General features: G+C 39.4%; 1 protein-coding gene across 1 annotated transcript in view; it reads right to left on the bottom strand.

Annotated features, from left to right (window-relative positions):
• SLC15A5 (solute carrier family 15 member 5) overlaps positions 1 to 22,423 on the bottom strand; it is an 89,394-nt gene that overhangs the window by 42,559 nt on the left and 24,412 nt on the right. Inside the window, exons 4-6 of the mRNA XM_043882313.1 lie at positions 20,749 to 20,969; positions 14,775 to 14,961; positions 90 to 278 (exon numbers count right to left, since the gene is read on the bottom strand). Coding sequence (XP_043738248.1) covers positions 90 to 278; positions 14,775 to 14,961; positions 20,749 to 20,969 — 597 coding nt within the window. The remainder of the gene's footprint in view (positions 1 to 89; positions 279 to 14,774; positions 14,962 to 20,748; positions 20,970 to 22,423) is intronic.

Raw genomic sequence — 22,423 nt, forward strand, 5'->3', positions numbered from 1 at the left:
CAGGATCAGATTTCCGACCACGTGAGGCGATGTGCTCCGAGTGAAGACTCAGTATGTTCCAACAGGAGGTGAAAAAAATTATTACTCACAGGCTGGGTTGACCAGGGTTTCAGCCACTCCGAGTAAAACGTATTGAAGAACCAGGTGGGACCAGGGCATGGAGGAGACGGTGACAGCTTTGCCGGAAAGAGGTTGCTCCACTAGAGGGAAGTGCTTCCTGTATATTTCAAAGAAGCCGGCTACCAACACTGACAAGGCAGCAGAAAGATTGCCAGCGACTGAAGAAAAAGAATGCAAAGGAAAAAAACAAATTTTAAAAAGGCACTAAAATGGAGTATCTCCTGCCATATCTAATAAACAAGGATGTCACAGCCATCTATGATTCTGGCCCTCCAAATGGGAATTTCTCAACCCGGAGGGCCCCCAAAAGGAAGAGCAATCCCTGTGAGATAGCTGCCGACACGACACTCCCTACAGACAAGAGTGAGGGGGTGGGCAGCTGGGGATGTGAAAACGCAGGGTTACTGGCCCCAGATAGCCGAGGTGCATATGAAAGGAATGAATTCAGTGAGTCCAGATGCTTGCATCTTCCCAGACAGGCATGTGTGCCTGCTAAGTCACATCAGTCATGTCCGACTCTTTGCAACTCCATGGACTGTAGCCTGCCAAGGCTCCTCTCTCCATGGGATTCTCCAGGCATGAAATCTGGAGTGGGCTGTCATGCCCTCTTCTCCCATACATAGAAGAGGACTAAATTCCTTACCTTGAGATCTCTGGTTTTCCTTAATTATCAGTAATCTTCAATGTTCAGACTATCTGCTCCCTTTTTTTGCAAACTTTTATATAATCTGACTCCCTCCTTCTCAGAGCAGTTTCTCAGGGCTACTTGAGATGCTGCCTCCCTAGCTTGAAGTCCTAAAAATCCCCATCAAATGGAACAGCTCTCTACTTTCAGGTTGTGACTATACATTTTAAGTCAACACCCCCAATCAGGATAATAGGCCACAGTATTTCTTACACACTGACACTAGAGGATGTTTCCTCAACATTTTGTTGTTGTTCTGGGGATGTTCAGATGTCAGCTGACCGTGTTGTGTGATTTTCCTATACTTAGGCTTTGGTCTCTCAGAAATGGCTGCTTTAGTTCCCTGTCTCCTGACTGACTGTCCATATGGCCTCAGTTATTTAACCTTATTATTTTCTTTGGCTCTGTGTGTGTGTATTTAGTTGGTGAGTCGTGTCTGACTCTTTGCAACCCTTGGACTATAGCCCACCAGGCTCCTCTGTCCATGGGATTCTCCAGGCAAGAATACTGGAGTGGGTTGCCATGCCCTCCTCTAGAGGATCCTCCCCAGCCAGGACTGAACCCAGGTCTCCCACATTGCAGACAGATTCTTTACCATCTGAGCCACCAGGGAAGCCCTTCCTTGGCTCTAAAAGGTGGTTACTTTGTAGGATGGCTATGAGATTTAAATAAGATCACATACAGGTAATATTGGGCTTCCTTGGTGGCTCAGAGGGAAAGAATCCGCCTGCAATGCAGAAGACGCAGGAGACATGGGTTCAATTCCTGGGTCGGGAAGATCCCCTGGAGAAGGGCATGGGAATCCGCTCCAGTATTCTTGCCTGGAGAATCCATGGACAGAGGAGCCTGGTGGGCTACAGTCCATGAGGTGGCAAAAAGTCGGACATGATGAGGTGACTAAGCATGTGCACACGCACGTCCAGGTATTATTGTAACAGTGGTAGCAATCAGTAGCAATTACTGTTGAAGCTAAAGCAATGGTTTTGAACTTTTATCCTCAGATAAAATGTATTCTTCTGAAAAAATTTAAAATCTACATCTGAGTAAAAAATGATTTGGGAAAATTTAAAATAAATGATCTCTTCAAAAGATTGTAACTATTTTTTTAAAAAAGGTTATGAAATAAACTGTAAGCATTCTCAGTCCTTGGTTTTCTGACATTTCTCTAATCTTTGCAGAAAAAGTAAAGTAGCTATGACAGAATTAAAGATTAGGAACTTTTGCTTAGGAAAAAATATTAAATGTAATTAAGTAGGTAGAGAATATAAATGGAACTAATTATTCAGATATCAGTTCAACTCTTCTCTTATTTTTAAGGAATTGCCTAGGAAATTTTGGTTGAAAATGAGAAGAGATTTTGTTACAGTTTATATCTACTGCAACCATTTCATTTCTCAATTTATCATTCATATTGCTGGACTTAATCCCATTGTTGGAGCAGAGTCAAACTTTAACTTGATGGAATTTACTTGAAATTTAGAGACAGTCACCTTTTGCTAACTTGCATAAAATTTCAGATAAGGCAAACTTTCAATTCAGAAAAATCAATCTAATGTTTAAATAGCTTAGTGTTTGTTTTAGTTGATAGAGAAACTGGTAGGTAAATTTTTTGATTGTATCTCAACATTTAAATGTATCCATAAAGTCTGCTCTTTCTGAGACCTCAAGAAACAGAAGATATAAAAAGGAGGAACTCTGAATAACAGAAAATTTAAGGAATTTTAAAACATATTATTACTTTAAATTAGATTCCATGAAGGCCCATTCATAATGAAGTAGAGATTTTGGTTCTGTTAATAGCTCAGATTGAAAAAAGGAATTTTAATATTACCTATCTTGAAGATGTGACTCTGCCTGCAATGCAGTAGACCTGGGTTCGATCCCTGGGTCAAGAAGATCCCCTGGAGAAGGGAATGGCAACCCGCTCCAGTATTCCTGCCTGGAAAATCCCATGGACAGAGGAGTCTGAAGGGCTACAGTCCATGGGGTTGCAGGGTTGAACACAACTGAGCGACTAACACGCACACACCTTGAAGATAAAATTCGTCACAGAATTTATCTATACTTGGCACACTAAAACTCACTAGAAAGAGACCTAAAATGTCAATTTGATTTCATATTTACCCTATTACTGCTATACGTAAAGTTGTCTGTTAGGGCAGTTGGGGAGGTAAGATTAAAAAAAATTGTTCTCAGTTTTTGTGGACTTATAATGCTATTCTAAAAGGAGAAGAATCTACTTCCAGCTGGAAAAGTGAGAGAAATCATTCTATGATTTAAAGAAAGAAGGACTGAACTTCCCTGGTGGTCCAGTGGTTAAGAATCCTCCTGCCAGTTGAGGAGATATGGTTCAATCCCTGGTCAGGGAAAATCTCACATGCCTTGGAGCAACTAAGCCCATGAGCCACAATTACTGAACCCACGTCATAGAGCCTGTGCTCTGCAACAAGAGAAAAGTGAAAGTGAAGTCGCTCAGTCCTGTCCAACTCTTTGTGAGTCCATGAACTGTAGCCTACCAGGCTCCTCCCTCCATGGGATTCTCCAGGCGAGAGTATTGGAGTGGGTTGCCATTTCCTTCTCCAGGGGATCTTCCCAACTCAGGGATCGAACTGGCGTCTCCGGCATTCCAGGCAGATGCTTTAACCTCTAAGCCACCAGGGAAGAAGCCACCACAAAGAGAAGCCCTCGCAGTGCAACCAGAGTAGCCACTGCCTGCTGCAACTAGAAAAAGCCTTTATGCGCCAATTAAGACCCAGGGCAGCCAATAAATAAATAAATACTAAGAAAGAAAGAAAGAAGGGTTTCAGTAGGAAGGGTGAGGGCGGCACGAATGGCCTGAGCAAAAGCACAAAGTCGTGACAGTATCAGAAAAAATTTCAGAATAGTGAGAAACTCAAGTTATTTAGGTATCAGGGGAGAAGACAGATTGAGGTCAGATCATAAGAGGCATTTAATAAATTTTTAAGGAATTTTCAAATTATTCTGAAGAAAATGGAATCACTGAAGGTGTCAGACACAAGTGAAAAGATTAGAATTGGCATTTAGGATGATAACTCTAAGGACCAGGTGCTAGTTGATAGAATGGGAGTGATACTGAAGGTAGGAAGACAGGAAGTTAAAGGCTAAAGTATGGGCTTCCCAGGTGGCGCTGCTGCTAAATCGCCTCAGTCGTGTCCGACTCTGTGTGACCCCATAGACGGCAGCCCACCAGACTCCCCCGTCCCTGGGATTCTCCAGGCAAGAATATTGGAGTGGGTTGCCATTTCCTTCTCCAGTGCATGGAAGTGAAAAGTGAAAGCGAAGCCGCTCAGTCATGTCCGACTCGCAGAGACCCCACGGACTGCAGCCCACCAGGCTCCTCCGTCCATGAGATTTTCCAGGCAAGAGTACTGGAGTGGGTTGCCATTGCCTTCTCCGCAGGTGGCGCTAGAGGTAAAGAATTCCTCTGCTAAGGCAAGAGACAGTCCTGGGTTTGATCTCTTGGTCGGGAGGATCCCCTGGAGAAGGAGCTGGCACCCCACTCCAGTATTCTTGTCTGGAAAATCCCATGGACAGAGGAGCCTGATGGGCTACAGTCCGTGGGGTCGCAAAGAGTTGGACACGACTGAGCAACTGTGCAGAAAACAACCTATTTACAGAAAAATAAATTATTTCAGAAAAATGATTTTTTATAGAAAAATAAATTATTTCTTTGGTTTTGCAATGACATACATATTATTATTGTTTAAAAATGTTTTCTATAATCATATTATTAGACAATATTAGACAAATGACACCTAAAGATTTTTAAAAATGATCTGCCTCTGGGAATTATGACTGACTGGATGTAAAGAAAGCAGCAGCTGGAGACTGTTACTTACTGTTAAAAAACTTTCAGAACTATTTATTTTCTCACCTACCACGCTTTCCTGAATCTAAGATTAATTTAGCTATATGAGGAAACATTCTTTCACATCACTGAGAAAGGGAAAAAATGCTGCCAATCTAGCATAATATGCAACCCAATTTCATGCACACATACAATGGACTGAATTGTGTTCCTTCAAAATTCATACATTTGAAGCCATAACCTCCAAAGTCATTACTTGAAGACAGAGCTTTCAAGGAGGCGATTAAGGTTAAATGAGGTCATAAGAGTGGGACACTAATCTAATATGGTGCTCAGCTGCTTCAGTCACGTCCAACACTTGCAATACCATGGACTGTAGCCTGCCAGGCTGCCCTATCCATGGGTTTTCCCAGGCAAGAATACTGGAGTGGCTTGTCACTTCCTTCTCCAGGGAATCTTCCCGACCAAGCAATTGAACCTGGGTCTCCTACACTGGCAGGCAAATTCTTTACCGCCTGAGCCACCAGGGAAGCCCTATATGACTGTTATCTTTGTAAGAAGAAGAGAAGATACTATGTCTATACAGACACAGAGGAAAAGAAGGGTGAAGACAGCAAGAAGTTGACCATCTACAATCCAAGGATAGAGGTCTTAGGGGAAATTAAACCTGCCAACACCTTGATCTTGGATTTTTAGCCTCCAGAACTGTAAGAAATAAACTTGTGAAAGCCACCTAGTGTATGATATCTCATTCTGGTAGCACTAGCCAACTGATTACAGCTATGTTCAGGTATTACGTGAAAATTAAGTTGTTTAAGAACCTCCCTGGCAGTCCAGTGGTTAAGACTCTGAGCTCCCCAATGCAAAGGGCATGGGTTCGATCCCTGGTCAGGGAACTAAGATCCTTCATGCAAAAAATTAAGTTGTTCAAATATTGTGCAATTAAGTTGTAGGATACTCCCATGAACCTTTAAAGAAAGGGTGGAGGTAGATAGATTTTCAAAATTCCTTGGCTTTCTTGTTTTAGAATTTGAGTTCTCTATGTATCTTTTATAATACGTCTCATTCTAACTTAGTATAATTTAGATACAGATATCATGTCCACTCCCCCTCCACCACCTGTTTTTTTTGTTGTTGTTATTACCTGTTTTTTTATAAAAAGGCTTATATTGTATTTTATCCAGGAAAGTTTATAGCTTTAGAGGCAATAGATTAGACAAGAGATGGGCAAATTTTTTTTGTAAAAAACCAGTAGTAAGTATTTTTGGTTTTATGTGACAAAAGGCAATATTTTGAAGCTATATAAGTATTACATAACAAAAAAATAGAATACATTTTCTACAAATTTTTTATTGATAAGATTCAAACTAATAATGCTTTTTTGGGAGTGTGATGTAATTTCACTTAATTGGTATTCAAAGTTACCATTTCTTATAAAATCAATTGCAAATGTCCATCAGTGAAAACAACTTTTAGCTTGCAGATAATGTAAAAGCAAATGGCAGGCCAGATTTGGCCCATGAGTGTAGTGGTTGGCCAAATCTTGGTTGACTTGTCAGCTTTTATTGCCTACTGCTGAATTTTAGCTCTGACCTGATGCAAAATTGTGGCATTTTTTAATCTAAGCCTCTGCTGGCAGTATACAAGCATGAAATGTGAGAGAGCAGTCTCTTGGCTTTTTGCTCTGTCCTTGAAACTTAAAGTCTAGTCTTTGATCAACAGCATAGGAATCACCTGGCAGCTTGCTAGACAGAATTTTAGGCTCCATCCTAGAAGGTTTGATCAGACCTACATTCAACCAGATCCAAGAAGCTCTGAGACCTGTTCTAGGAAAATCAACGAAAAACAGTTCCCAAACAATTTCAAGCAAAGTACAAATATTTAGTTCATCTACCTAGATATTTTAGGGCAAAGCATATTTTACCTGAAACATCAAACTAACTGCATTTGCTTTTTATTTGCTACTGCACTCCAGTGCAAAACAAAGCTGGATTCCAACCTAAATTAAATCTGCTTCAATTTTATCCTTAACACCTATGAGATCATAACTTGTCCAAAGCAGAGCGTAGTTTATCAGAAAGCACATATTTTAAACCTCTAGCAGATCTGTATTTACAAGAGAAAGCACATGGTTCCAAAAGAGATCTTATATTCAGATAAATAATACATGCTTTAACATTGGCTATGTGATTGTAGGGGCTTCACTGGTGGCTCAAACGGTAAAGAATCTGCCTGCAATGCGGGAAACCTGGGTTTGACCCTGCGTTGGGAAGATCCCCTGGAGGAGGTAACAGCAACCCACCCCAGTATTCTTGCCTGGAGAATCCCATGGACAAAGGAGCCTGGTGGGCTATAGCCCATAGGGTTGGAAAGATTTGGACATGACTGAAGGGGCTGAACACACATATGGTTGTAGACAACTCTCTAAAAGTCTTAAATCTCTTAGAGTTTATTCTATTATCCCACCATGTAATAATTTTTCAAATCAGACCACAGTGAATTTTTTAAGCCAGAATTCATTCAAACATTTTGGTTGTACTTGCCATTTCCTGTTGAAGCAAAATCTAACACTACAATATAAATATGTAAAGATGTTTCCAACAATGGATAAATTTGCCTCACTGAGAAAACTATGGATTTTTTAAAATGTATCATTTGATGTATGAGTCTCTGATATATAACACAACTGAAAGGATGAAACTCTTGAGCCCTTGAGAAATTGTCCTCAGTTCCATGATTTTGGCAAATTCCAAGAACAGGAAACTGGCTAATGTAAGAACACACTGGTGTCCATAAAACACTCTTATAGAGACAGCTGTGACTTTATCATCACATATATTTCTGCCTTTGTGGAAGATCTTTCTCACCTGCTACTTGGCATATGGTTTTTGCTTAGTTTCTCTTGTTAGTGGTATGTTCCTGTGTTTGAATTGAGCTATCCATATTCTGTCTTTTGTTTCTCTTTAGACCACTGGGAACTCATTTCAGGAGGTTCAGCCTCAGTTTGTGTTTTAACTTCTGAATCTGGAATAGGTCATTCATTTGCATGGAGATCAGTTACACAAACATATCTGTAAGGCATAAAATATTGCTTCAGTTGACTTACTAGATGGTCTAATTTAGGGGTCCCCAACCTCAGAGATCTAATGTCTGATGATCTGAGATGGAATTGATACAACAATAATAGAAATAAAGTACACAATAAATGTAACACACTTGAATCATTCAGAAACCATCCCTCCCTCCAACCCATGGAAAAATTATTTCCCTGGAAAAAACTATTATCCTTCTGCTCTACTTTACCTCAAATTTAATTCCAGTGTTGACGTCAACTTTAAAAGTAAGAACCTAAGAACATCAATGTGCTTTTATTAAACAAATGAACAACTGAATGAACAAGTTATTCAGGCTAGATATTTGCATGTTACTTTTTTTAATGTTTACAAAACTTCCTGCCAGGTATTTTGCAGAAGGTATACACCGTGATGTTTCTTGGTGTCACAGTTCTGAAAACTATGCTAGAGAAAAAGGAGTTTTAATGAAATAATCCTACTTTCAATGAAGGTAACTGGATCCCTGGCTTGGATTTTAATTTATCAAGCACTTTGAATCCAACCAAAAAGAAACTCTGTCAATTATTAGAACTAGTAGAAGGTACTGGTTATATAAAAAGGGACCAGCATCTTGGCTGTACCTGAATCGTAAAGAACTTTGAATTAGGATTTGAATTTTCAAGTTTTATTTTAAAGAGGAAGGCTTGGAAGGTATTTGAATATACTTCATCTGCATTTCAACATCAATGTTACTTAAAAGCCAAGATAACAGCTACCTCCTGCGTTGTGCACTTCTGCTTTGTATAAGGCTTAATAACAATCTTAATTAGGCTAATTTTAGTCAGATTAATACTGGTGTGTGTCAGCACTAGCTACTAAATGCCACATACTGGATTTTAACTAATGGTAGGAGAGGAAATACTCATGGTGTAAACATTTTTGAACTGAAAAAAGCTAAAACAAAGTATATCTAACTATGACAGAGGATACATCATAATATCACTGACTCTAGATTTTTGGTGTATGAAAGCTGACTTTTAAATAGATACATCTGTCTCGTGTAATGTTAGGAAAATACAGTCTTGATGAAACACTCTGTGTATCAAACCTTTGTCTTCCAAGTTCTAAAAGATTCAGAGATTTTTTTATCATTGGTACGGTCATATACTTGTTAATTTCTTTAGCTGATAAACTCAAGAATGTCCTATCTTCAATCAGAAACCCCTCTTTCCTTGCATTGTTATGAGCTAGATAAAGAAAAGCAAACTCATTTTTTTTTCTTTGTTAAATTTCTACTTTGACCAACAAATGAGAGTGCTCTATCCCTCACTCTTGGCCTGGGCTGTCATTATCCTTGTCAAACCCTAGGCATCGCAGCATCAGCACCAGCTGCCTCCTTAAACATGACAGTCCTTGGACAGGGAGTGACTGACTGTGAAAGGGAGTTGGGAAACCTTAAAGACCAACTCATTGTGATGGCAGAAGGATTTTTCATTTACTTCATAGCCTTGATTAGAAATAGCAGTAAGGATTCCAAATTAACATTGATAATGTCTATAATTGAAATGTTCAAAACAGCACTATTTACAATAGCCAGGACATGGAAGCAACCCAGACAGCCATTGACAGATGAATGGATAAAGAACATATGATACATATATATAATGGAATATTACTCAACCATATAAAGGAACGAAATGGAGTCAGTTGTAGTGATGTGAATGAACCTAGAGCCTGTCATATAAAGTAAATGTGAAAGAGAAAAACGAATATTGTGTATTAATGTATATATGTGGAGTCTAGAAAAATGGTTCTGATTAATCTATTTGCAGGTCGGGAATAGGGGAATAGAGGAATGTAGGTACAGAAGTAGAAAACAGACTTTTGGACACAGTGGGGGAAGGAAAGAGGGTGACGAATTGAGAGTAACATCAACATATATACACTACCACATGTGAAACACGTACCTCGTGGGAAGCTGCTTATAGCACAGGGAACTCAGCTTGGTGCTCTGTGATGACCGACCTAGAGGGGTGGAATCGGGGTACGGGGGGGAAACTCGAGAGAGAGTATGTGGGTATTCATATGACTGATTCACGCTGTCATAGACCAGAAACTAACACAACATTGTAAAACTTTTATACTCCAGTAAAAAAGAACTATAGATAGCTAGTAAGTGGAATAATAATAATAATAAATAATAAAACCACAGCCTTAGAATTAGAAGGTCTGAATTCAAATAAGACATTACCTTAGAGAACCTTGACCTAGTAAATGATGATTTATCATGAGATTAAGTGGGATATGCATAGGAAGGTGTCTAGGTTCAAATGAGGAATTCATAAATATTTGTTTGTTCATAATTTATTTACTTACATACTTCACTCACATTTTCAAGGCACTTAGGTTCAAAGCGAAAGTAAATTTTAATGTTAGATTAATTCAGTTATGTAAATTACTATCAAAAAGTACCCTAGGTTTATGCTTCTATGTCCTGATAAAACTTATTAATCTTCCATAATCACAAGCAAGATATGGAAAACTTAAGCAAACATCTAGTTAAAAAGATGCATATCATCACACCTCTTTATTTCCCCAGAGCAAAGTATTATGCAAATAAGTGAGCAAGTATGTAAATGAACAAATAAATGGAGTCTGGCTTAGAAACAATTGAATTCAGTAATTTGTGCTCAGAAGGATATAGCTCAGGTTTTTTAGATGAATCTAGTTTTTTTCCTTTTCTTCCTGCCCACTAAGTCTGTTACCAACCTTCACAGGGAATATTTAGTTCATTAACATCAAATAATATATTAGATAACTCTATCTAACTTTTCTCTCTCCAGAAAAACACATACACTTCTTTTAAGAATAGACATGCTTTCAAATATGTGAGACTGGAGAATTGTCCAAGGGAAAGTGATCATATTTCAAGTGAATTTAAGATTTCTTATACTCAGGAAATCTGGTCCCATCACCTCATGGGAAATAGATGGGGAAACAGTGGAAACAGTGTCAGACTTTATTTTTTTGGGCTCCAAAATCACTGCAGATGGTGACTGCGGCCATGAAATTAAAAGATGCTTACTCCTTGGAAGGAAAGTTATGAGCAACCTAGATAGCATATTAAAAAGCAGAGACATTACTTTGCCAACAAAGGTCCATCTAGTCAAGGCTATGGTTTTTCCAGTGGTCATGTATGGAGGTGAGACTTGGAACTGTGAAGAAAGCTGAGCGCTGAAAAATTGATGCTTTTGAACTGTGGTGTTGGAGAAGACTCTTGAGAGTCCCTAGGACTGCAAGGAGATCCAACCAGTCCATCCTAAAGGAGATCAGTCCTGGGTATTCACTGGAAGGACTGATGCTGAAGCTGAAACTCCAATACTTTGGCCACCTCATGCGAAGAGTTGACTCATTTGAAAAGACCCTGATGCTGGGAGGGATTGGGGGCAGGAGGAGAAGGGGACAACAGAGGATGAGATGGCTGGATGGCATCACCGACTCAATGGGCATGAGTTTGAGTAAACTCCGGGAGTTGATGATGGACAGGGAGGCCTGGTGTGCTGCGATTCATGGGGTCGCAAAGAGTCGGACACAACTGAGCGACTGAGCTGAACTGATACTCAGGAAGGATTTTACTTTTTTTTGGCCACGCCTCGTGGCTTGCAAGATCCTAGTTTCCCAACCAGAGAATGTAGCTGAGTCCTCACCCGGGCCCTCATTAGTGAAAGCTAACCATTGGACTGCCAGGAAACTCACAGGAAGGATTTTAAAGAGTAGTTCTTTCATCCATATTGTATACCATATTTCTCTAAAGTAACCTAATTTTAAAAATTTTTTAGTAATAAAGCATAATTCAGAAGCTTAGACTGAATTTTCATGATTCTGTACAAGACTGCCAAGAGTTTTGGCATTTTGCAATATAAATTTACCCCGATGTTGTTCTGCATTCATTATATTTTAATAGTATACTCTCTGAGAGTATGTACAAAGCCTTACTTTTCTTTTCTATCCTCAAACAGTGCTGGGCATTCACTAAATACTGGTTTGGATTTCTATACTAGCAGACAAAAAAAAAAAAAAAGCAGTTTGTAAGATTTAAGGATTATTAAAACCTATTAAGTTTTATAGTTTGTCTAAACCTATAACAATAAATAATGTCAGGGTTACTGGCTTACAGAATAAATCAAAAAATATTTTGTACTGAAGACCTCTACAATTGAAGATAAACTGAGTTTAGTCACTTTGAGTTCTTTCTAAAAACAAATCTACTCTGTGATGTGATCTGGAGTGATCTTGTTGATGGCTCTGGTAAATAACAGGAGGCACATATGCTAAAATGTAACTTCTATAAACAGAGAAACAGCAAAAAAAAAATATAATAATGGGTTGCCAGAAGACTGTGTTGTCTTCACAGATCTCTACAAAGGAGGTTTTAAGAATAACAACAGATTAACCAAGAGAAAAGAAACTTCCAGATGCCTGGCCTTGACTCTCAATGAAATTATTTCTCAAGTAGATGATAAGACATAATGTTGCCATTGCATGCTATTTATTAAGAGTTTCAAACTTCCTCTGCTTTCTGTTTATCCTCACCAAACAATTAGACCTGCCCTTGCAAATGATGACTCAGTATCAGCTAATATTTATAGAGCTTCCACTCTGTGCCCCAACTGTGCTCTGGGCACTATTATCACCTTGAATGATTTCAAACGTTTTGCAGGACAAAGGGTTCCAACATTTATCTCAGGTATGGCCCTCAGTTAAAAAAGTGAACTAGAAGACAAAATTAAGTGGCTTTCCCCAGTCACCCAGGAGCAGCTCAGCAGCAGAGCAGGGGCTGAGACCCCAATCTCTGGTCATTAGATGAGCTTGGTTTTCCTGCTCCAATGCTTGTCCTCTTGTTCCATGGCAGTGCCTGGGGGACCACAGAGAGACAGAGGAGAACGTCACCAGAATGCTCCTCCTCTCCCATTTCATTGGCAGAAATTTTACTTTATGCTCTATTACTTTAAGTGAAAAGTAATTTTACTTTACTTTACTCAGATTGTGTTCTGAGTAAGAAGTAAGTCCTATATTTTTTTTTTTCACTTTAAAAAATGGAGAGTAGACCATATCAACAACAACAAAAAGGTAATAATATGAGGTCAGTGTTCAGTTGTGTCCAACTCTTTGCCGCCCTATGAACTGTAGCCCACCAGGCTCCTTTGTCCATGGAATTTTCCAGGCAAGAATGCTGGAGTGGGTTGCCATTTCCTTCTCCAGAGGATCTGCCTGATTCAGGGATGGGATCTGTGTAAGATGTCCTAAATTTTTTTCACTTTAAAAATTAAGACAGGACCATAACAACAACAAGGAGAAGGCAATGGCACCCCACTCCAGTATTCTTGCCTGGAAAATCCCATGGACAGAGGAGCCTGGTAGGCTGCGGTCCATGAGGTCACTAAGAGTCGGACACGACTGAGCGACTCCATTTCACTTTTCACATTGGAGAAGGAAATGGCAACCCACTCCAGTGTTCTTGCCTGGAGAATCCCAGGGATGGCAGAGCCTGGTGGGCTGCCGTCTACGGGGTCACACAGAGTCAGACACGACTGCAGTGACTTAGCAGCAGCAGCAGCATAACAACAACAAAGTAGCCATTATATGAGGTCAAGGATGTGTTAACTAACCTTATTGTCATAAATATTTTGCAATATAGAATGGTATCAATTTATAACATTGTGTACTTTAAACTTACACATTTGATGCTTTTGAATTATGGTGTTGGAGAAGACTCTTGAGAGTCCCTTGGTCAGCAAGGAGATCAAACCAGTCAATCCTAAAAGAAATCAACCCTGAATATTCACTGGAAGGATTGATGCTGAAGCTGAAGCTCAATACTTTGGCCTCCTGATGTGAAGAGCCAATTCATTGGAAAAGACCCTGATACTGGGAAAGACTGAGAGCAGGAGGAGAAGGGATGACAGAAGATGCAATGGTTGGATATCATGGCCGATTCAATGGACATGAGTTTGAGCAAACTCTGGGATATAATGAATGACAGGAAAACCTGGCGTGCTCCAGTCCATGGGCTTTCAAAGAGCTGGACACAACTGAGCAACTGAATCTTTATTTTAAAAATGGGAGGATAATTCTTTAAGAATATGTAAATGGACACCCAAAGGAATAGAGAGAATATATGAACATAAGTTGACCTTATTTGTATATTAAATTTTAGATCCATGAAGCTATTTATGATTTTTAAAAAATTAAAATTTTAAATGAAGGACAGGGAAGCTTGGCGTGCTGTAGTCCATGAAATCCCAAAGAGTCGGACATGACTTAGCAACTGGACAACAACGTCTATCTCAAGGTGGAAAAACTGTTTGAAAATTATTGTTGCACACTTTACTCTTGGAAGAAGTACTGTACTGAAACTGAGTCACAGTACTAACTTGTAATAATTTTTTTTGCTGGCTCAGAAGTTAATTCCTCCCAAGTATTATTGCTTACCTGTGTTAATTTTTAAAAACATTCTCAGCATCAACTTAGGAGTAGAGACTGCTTTACATGAAGAAGGAGAGGCCATTTGGTGGTACTGAACATTTCACCAAGTCTTTATATCAGGTGTGTCTTCTGAGAAGCATAAAAGGATAGGAAGAAAACGGAACACTGATGTCCATATAGAGACTTGAGAAACTGGACATCAATACTTTTGAATGTACCTTCTTCCTAATTTGTCAAAATCAGACTCTACTCCAGAGCACATAGCTAACTTAGAGCCTTGTACAGGGCTTCTTATTTTAGTGTGGGATGGAGAGGGTGGGACGAATTGAGAGAGTAGCACGGAAACATATAATTTACCATACGTAAAACAGACAGCCGGTGGGAATTTGCCGTGGGACACAGGGAGTTCAACCCAGTGCTCTGTGGCCACGGACAGTGGTGTGGAAGATGTCAGGGAGCATTAAGAGGGAGGGGACATATGTATACCTGTAGCTCATTCATGATGGTGTATGGCAGAAATCAACACAATATTGTAAAGTAACTGCCCTCCAATTAAAAAAAAGTTGCAAACCACTGACTAGAAATGGTAAGTTGTACTTACGAATGCATGCTGACAGAAAAGAGCCATCTCTCTTAGAGGGAAGCAGGCAGGTGCTGAAATAGCCCATGAAAGGAGCCAGAATGAGTAGTGGTAGGATACTGACGACATTCATGACTGAAACTGGCAGAAGCGATCCACGCAGATTAAGATTGGAATTCACGGTCTGCAGATAATATCCTGAAGGAATCTGCTTTTCAACAGGGAAAGAGCCATGCATTAATACAGTGGTTTAAGACTTCCCTGGTGGTCCAGTGGTTAATGCTCTGAGCTTCCAGTGCAGGGAGTGTCTGTGGGTTTGGTCTCTGGTTGGGGAACTAGGATCCCACATGCCCCATGGTGAAGCCAAAATAAATGAATAAATAAATAAAATGATTTTAAAAAGAAAAAAAGACAGTGGTTTAACTTTAGAGGAAGATTCCTGTGGCAGATGCCATGTCCCTGGCCTGTACTCTGTAACAGATAAGCTGGATGTTCCCTATGTCTTCGAGGTCATGATTATGAGCTGACAGAGGTCAGTAGGAGCCCTGTTTAGTCCATCAACAATGCTACTGATTCTTTATGATGAATCTTTGGTCATCTAGTCTTTCCTCTTAATTTTCCTTGGAAAAGTAACAGAGACCCTAATTTTGTGCTTCAGATGACACATAAGAAATCAAGTAACAAATACTGCATATAAGCAAGTAAAGTTTTTTGTTTTTCCCAACAATAAAGCAAAAGCCAGCAGAAAGTATTAAGACTTTTCTTTTCACTCACAAACAATAGATTGTGGCTAGTATATCCTTTAAATAGCATTGAGTTTGATAGCAAAATAAGTAAGAATGATTTTTCCCTAAGAAGAGGGGCCCAGTGTAGAAACCCCTTACTTGATGTAGGCTATCCTTATAGGCTCCCTGGATTGGTCTCATTTTTAATATGTCAATTAAAATGAAAAAAAAAGAGAGAAAACAGACTTGTGTCTATACTCTCCTTTCAAACTAACTGTGAAGCACTAGAGGACCAAAAAGGGAACTCCAAGAAAAAAGTTGCACAATAAAGTAGAAGAAATTAAAAACAAACCTACAAAAACCTACAACAACTAACAATACCTCTGCCCCATTGCAAACCCTCAACATAGTGCCAGGATTTCATTTTAAAAATAAATCCTAATACTAACTAAAACTCTGACATTAACTTGGAGTCTCTTCAAGTGCTCTAAACCTTTTGTTAGGTTACAACTGTTAGGTCAGACCTAAAGCACCGTGTCACAGGAAAGGTGTATCGTCTCACTTTTATAGTTCATGAGCTTTGTTGCAACAATCACATCTTTGTCATTATCATTAGCAGCACAGAGTATTTCTTTAATTCCCAGTGGCACACAAAGCTACTAATTGGCTTGGCGAGAAAGTCAACCCAAGTTTTGTCCTTAAGGAATGGGTTCTCCATTTTTTTTTTCTTACAGTGTGGGAACTTCATTAGGCTTCCTGCTTTACTCCCATCCTGGGAGAGCAACCTGGCTCAAACACCGAGATGATAACTTCTTGTTTGAAACCTTCACTATCTCCTCCTCTAATTATCAGTTGTGCAACTTGAGAAGCATAAGGAGAAGCAGAGTCATAAGTCAGTGTAGTTGCTAACAAGCCCACCGATTATAAAATGAGCCTATCTCTCTGTTAACTGCCTCCACCCAGGGACGGACTACATTTTCACTGAGATTTTTTTTTTGATCTATATAAAATATGTCCTGGTGATAATTTATCTTCCGATCTTGAATATGACCCTTGGGATAGTAAACCGGATTGTTATAGTTGGGTAAAGACAGCAAGAGAGAAGGGAACATTAGCTAGTTCTGCCCTAGTTCCATCAAAATATTAAGTTCCTTCCTTAATCAGAGGAAAATGAATGATTTTTTTAAAGAAAAAGTGCTGGCAGCAGAGCTCCTCTAAGACTGAGAGGCTCACAGCACAACTTGGAAGTTTCCGTTACTGATTTCAAACGAGAATTATTGTTAATAGGAATAAAGTTATTATCAGCATGAATCACAGACACAGAAACCTGTTAACTTAATAATGTGGCAAATGTATGATTAATCTTTAGTGAAGCAATATTCATATATTGCCTAATGTAAGAAAAGGCTCCGATGTCTTGAAAGCTTGAAATCATTTCTGCTTCTGCCTCAAGTTCTGAAATCATCTCCTTTTAAAATTTTAAATACTCTTATTTCATACAAGCCTCTGAGTATTCAGGAATAATTGCTGTCAATAGAGATTCATTTTCACCTCTGAATGGCCAGTAATGTCAAATGGCAACATCATCGGCCTTAATATCAACATATTTTAAATGTGTGTCTTGGAACTGAAGGTCAATAATTGCTACTAAATTTAAAATATGGCATGCTATGATGTTTTATTCTTGGTGCTTTGATCTCCTTTATACTGGTGATTATTTCATCTGGAGGCAAAAATCTAACACCAGCCTATCCCAGCGGAAGTTTCATTTGCCTCCCTTGAGAAGTATATTCTAACCATTTTCTCTGGAGTTTCTGGTATAACATTACTGTATATGATTTTGGAACCTGTATAGTCTGTACAGGGTTTTTTTTTTTTTTTTTTAATTAATTTTTGGCTGCACTGCTTGGCATGCAGGATCTTAGTTCCTTGACCAGGGATCAAACCCATGACTCCTGCAGTTGAAACACAGAGTCTTAACCACTGGACAGCCTAGGGAGTTCGGTGTACAGGGATTTAAAAAAATATAATTTTAACTATTTATTTATTATATTTTTGGCTGCTCTGGGTCTTTGTTGCTTTCTTGCTTTTCTCTAGCTGCCACGAGCAGGGGCTACTCTCTAGTTGCGGTGCTCGGGCTTCTCATTGCAGTGGTTTCTCTTGTTGTGGAGCCCGGGCTCTAAGGCACCCAGGCTTCCGTAGTTGAGGCATGTGGGCTCAGTAGCTGTGGCTCCCGGCTCTAGAGAACAGGCTCAATAGTTGTGGTGCATGGGCTTAGTTGCCCTGAGGCATGCGGGATCTTCCCTGATCAGAGGTCGAATCCATGTCTCCTGTATTGGCAGGCAGATTCTTCACCACTGAACCATCAGGGAAGCCCTGTATAAGGGTTTTTAACCCAGATGCAAGAGAGGCATAGTTGGTAACAGCAAAGTGTGGGCACGGATACCCGCCCTGGGTTGGGACAGCCATGCTGCCATATTGCTAGTAAGGCATCCAAGAGCAACTTGCAAGTCACTTAATGTCTCTGAGACTCAGATTTAGGATAACAAAATCGGTCCTGGGGCATGCTCTAGGGGTTGACTTAGAACACTGTGAAGTCCTCCTTTAAAGGCTATGCCACATATAGGTGGTCAATGATATTAGTGTTTGTTCTTTGCAACAGAGTAGGCATCTAGATTTGGTGATATGCTTAAAAATTAGTTTATCAAAGTTTATTATAATTTATGCCAAATTTTAAAATATATGACAGTTTGCAGAGAAGGGCTGGATTTAGTCAAAAGAAACAGTAGGAATCACTACATTATGAGGGTAAGAATCAAGAATTTGTGCTATTTACACAGAAGGTTCAAGGCTGCCCATGGGTCAGTTAGCAATTTTGTACTCATGATTAATTTCTTCATTCTAAGATTTTTTTATAATATTAATGCTTATATACAGAGGTGGTATTTTTGTATTTTTGCACCATGTACTATTGTGGAGTCAAGAGAGAGGTTGAATCTACTAAACCAGCCTAGTTTTCATGCATTGTTTAGAACAAGGGTCAGCAAACTTTTCTGTAAAAGGCCAGATAGACAATATTTCCACATGTGGATTCTGTTGCAACTACTCAACTCTGCTGCTTGCATGCATAAACAGACATATTATTACAAACAAACATAAGACTGTGTTCCAATAAAACTGTATTTATGAATGCCTAACCAAAGAGAAATCCTATGCTTATTTTTTTCTAACAATTGTACTTTCTTTTTTTTTTTTAATCAAAGTAGAGTTAATTTATAACGTTGTGCTACTTTCAGGTGGGGCTCTCTGATATGGGGGCTCCCTGATATGGGGGCTCTCTGATAGCTCAGTTGGTAAAGAATCTGCCTGCAATGCAGGAGACCTCAGTTTGATTCCTGGGTCAGGAAGATATGCTGGAGAAGGGACAGGCTACCCACTCCAGTATTCTTGGGCTTCTCTTGTGGCTTAGCAGGCAAAGAATCTGCCTGTAATGTGGGGGATCTGGGTTCGATCCCTGGGTTGGGAAGATCCTGTGGAGAAGGGAAAGGCTACTCATTCCAGTATTCTGGCCTGGAGAATTCCATGGACTGTATAGTCCATGGGGTTGCAAAGAGTCAGACATGACCGAGCGACTTTCTTTACTTCATCCTCTCTCTCTCTCTATATATATATATATTGGATTGGCCAAAGTTCATTCAGGTTTTCCCATAAGATGTTATAAAGAACCCAAATGAACTTTTTGGCCAACCCAACACTTGTTCAGATTCTTTTCCCTTATAGGTTACTACAAAATACTGAATGTAGTTCCTTGTGTTAGATAAGGCCTTGTTAGTTATCTATAGTATTGCATGCATGCTAAGTCACTTCAGCAGTGTCCGACTCTGTGCGACCCTATGGACTATACCCTGCCTGGCTCCTCTGTCCATGGGATTTCCCAGGTAAGAATACTGGAGTGGGTTGCCATGCTGTCCTGTAGGGGATCTTCCCGAGCCAGGGATTGAACCCACGTCTCTTACATCTCCTGCACTGGCAGGCAGGTTCTTTACCACTAGTGCCACCCAGTAGAGTGTATATGTTAATCCCAAGCTCCTGATTTATCCTTACTGCCCTTTCCCTTTGGTAATCATAAATTTGTTGTTTGTTTTTTATGGACACCTCGTTTTGAATTTCATACAATTTATAATTATAATTGTGCACCTAATTATAACTATAATGTGCTGCAAAATATTTTTTTTTAATTTTTAAAAATCATATGAAAATGCAAAAACCTTCTTACCTTACAGGATATGTGAAAAAGGCAGTAGGCTGGATTTGGTTTGCAGGCAGTAATTTGCTGACCCCTGGTTTAGAGGAACAAGCATTGTACTAAGAGTCAGAAGATAAGATTCTGCCTTTTCTTTCACTACTATTCACTGTTGGACCTACTTACCCCAAATCACTTAATTTTTTTCAAGCCTCAGTTTCCTCTTCAACAAATGAAGGAATTGAGTAAGTTAATCTCTAAGATTTTTTTCTAGATCTATAGATCATAGAATCTACTATTCTATGATTTAGCTCACTCATTAGCCATCTAATTCCAAGTGAAATGTTAGCAATGAAGAGTTTCAAATTTCTTCAAAGATTTTTATAATCATTTATATTTCTTCATAACTGAATCAGCCAATTTACCTACTTGTTAATACCAATTTTTAAAGGCTTGGTCAAGGAGGAAAGCAAAGTTAATTTATCTCCATTTTTGTTGCTCACTCAGTCATGTCTGACTCTTTGTGACCCCATGGCCTATAGCCCACCAGGCTCCTCTGTCCATGGGATTCTCCAGGCAAGAATACTAGGGTGGGAGGCCATGCCCTTCTCCAGGGGAACTCTCTGACCCAGGGATCGAACTCTTTATCTCTTACATCTCCCACACTGGCAGGTGAATTCTTTACCACTAGCACCACCTGAGAAGCCCATAGATCTCATATTTTTCTGAGTTACTCACAAGCCTTGGAAATTCTGTAAAGTACTGTCTGCCATGTCCGTACCTACTGACAGACACTTGCAGTTCTACAGGAAAAATGCCACACTCAGATCCTCCTCTGGCATGCTTATACCTGACGCCACTTAGTCCTTAAAAGCTAGAGCCTGTAATGATTAGAAGCACTTATAGGTTAACATCCTAACAAAGTATATGGGAAGCACTTGTTGGGGTGAAAAGAAATGTCTACTTGTAATGTTATCACGCAATCATTTTACTGTTACTGTGGGTAGTCTTAATTATCTTTCCTCACCTGCATAATGCATGTTTTGTAGAGGAGATGAAAAATAAAGAGTTGCAGAAGGTTGAAGAAAAATTTTGTGTCTTCCACAAGGAGCTCACTGTAGCGACCACCATTTTTTTCCTTGGCATGGTCCAACCAGCTTGTCACACCTCCACCAAGGTGGCAATACTGCAGACAACATGTTTTCCGTGCATTAACAAACACCCTGAATGTTGTCAGGAGGGAGCAACCTGCAGATAGTTGGAAATACTATGTATTTAGTAAAGGAATATTTTTCAGTTTTCCAAAATATCTATCAGAAAGATGACAATGGTAAGGATGAAGGGCAGTGGTGAGAAGATTTTAGCACCCAAGGGGCTGAATTCAAAGGAACAAGCTTCTGACGAGGGTTCTGGCATCCTGGTGACCAGCCCAAGGTGGCGCCTGACAGCCGATGTAAAAAATGAAAAAGGTAAGATCAATGGAAGCATATTAAAAAGGGAAGAAAGGTGACAAAATATAGCACCAAAGTAAAAGATTTCAGAATCTCTCAGAAGCCTCTAACTTTAACACATTAATGAATGAGACAACCTGAACTTTCTTTTACAGTCTTAACACAAAGAACTGGTACTACTTTTTTTTTTTAATATAAATTGCCATATAAATAATCCTCACTTTCCTTGTCAGGTAGAAGGTGGTTTCTTATTTTGACATGTAGATGAAAGGAAATATATTCTCTGCTTTGGCTTTATCCTTGAATTTCAGACATAAGGTTAAACTTTGAACTCTTCAAATGACTTTATATATGTTGATAGTGTCACCAAAAGTTCAGATTAGATTAGCTGGCTTTTGACTTTTCCAGTAGTTTCCTCTGGGTTTATATGGCTGTCCCTTAGCATCAGAAGCATTTTATTGCTTTAGATATTTGCAATCACTTAACTGCTAGTGATTTGCAACCTCACTGTTGGTTCTTTTATGATCTTTCAAATTTCACCTTTTCATTGACTCAGTTAGGACTTCCTGATCCAATGACAGATAAGAGATCCTGGTTTAGTTAGCAGTTCAGAGGTGCCATCATGATTGTTACAATGTTTCACAGCACTCCTTTGGACCAGATAAACCCTGCCTCAAATTACAAAGACATCAAACCATGGTTGCAGGATAAACAGTGAAATAAACAGGAAAATGCTTGAGTTTCTCCAAAGAAGGCTGCTTTAGAAACTCAGAGTATATAGTTTGACCATCATTTTAAATAAGTTCAAGTTTCCCATAGTAAAATTCTAGATGAAATGCATTGTAACCAAGTTCATTTAAATGCCACAGTGTTGGTTTTCAGATTTAAATAAAGAATATTAATTTCTTTTTATAGTTATAGAGTGATGATATTGATTGGATCTGGTCTTTTCTTTAAGAGTTGTAATAGACCTATTATGTCAGTCTTTGATTAATTGAGGAAGCTGGGGGCCTGGTAATTGAATATGGAGCCTTTCACCTCTAAGTCACTGAATCAAATCCAACCCAAATTGGTAGTGACCAAGAATGATTACAGCAGAGGCTCTTTGGCGGCCTCTGGGAAGTGTGTTGAGGTCAAGTGGAAGTATGTCGGGATAATTGCTGACAGGAGACAGGCTCATATCTACTGTCACTCTTGTCTCATAGTCACTGTGGCCAGACTTGGATGAAAGGCTCCCAGAACTGAGAAGTC

This window comes from Cervus elaphus, chromosome 22, assembly GCF_910594005.1.
Source record: "Cervus elaphus chromosome 22, mCerEla1.1, whole genome shotgun sequence".
In the NCBI taxonomy this organism is placed as follows: Eukaryota; Metazoa; Chordata; class Mammalia; order Artiodactyla; family Cervidae; genus Cervus; species Cervus elaphus.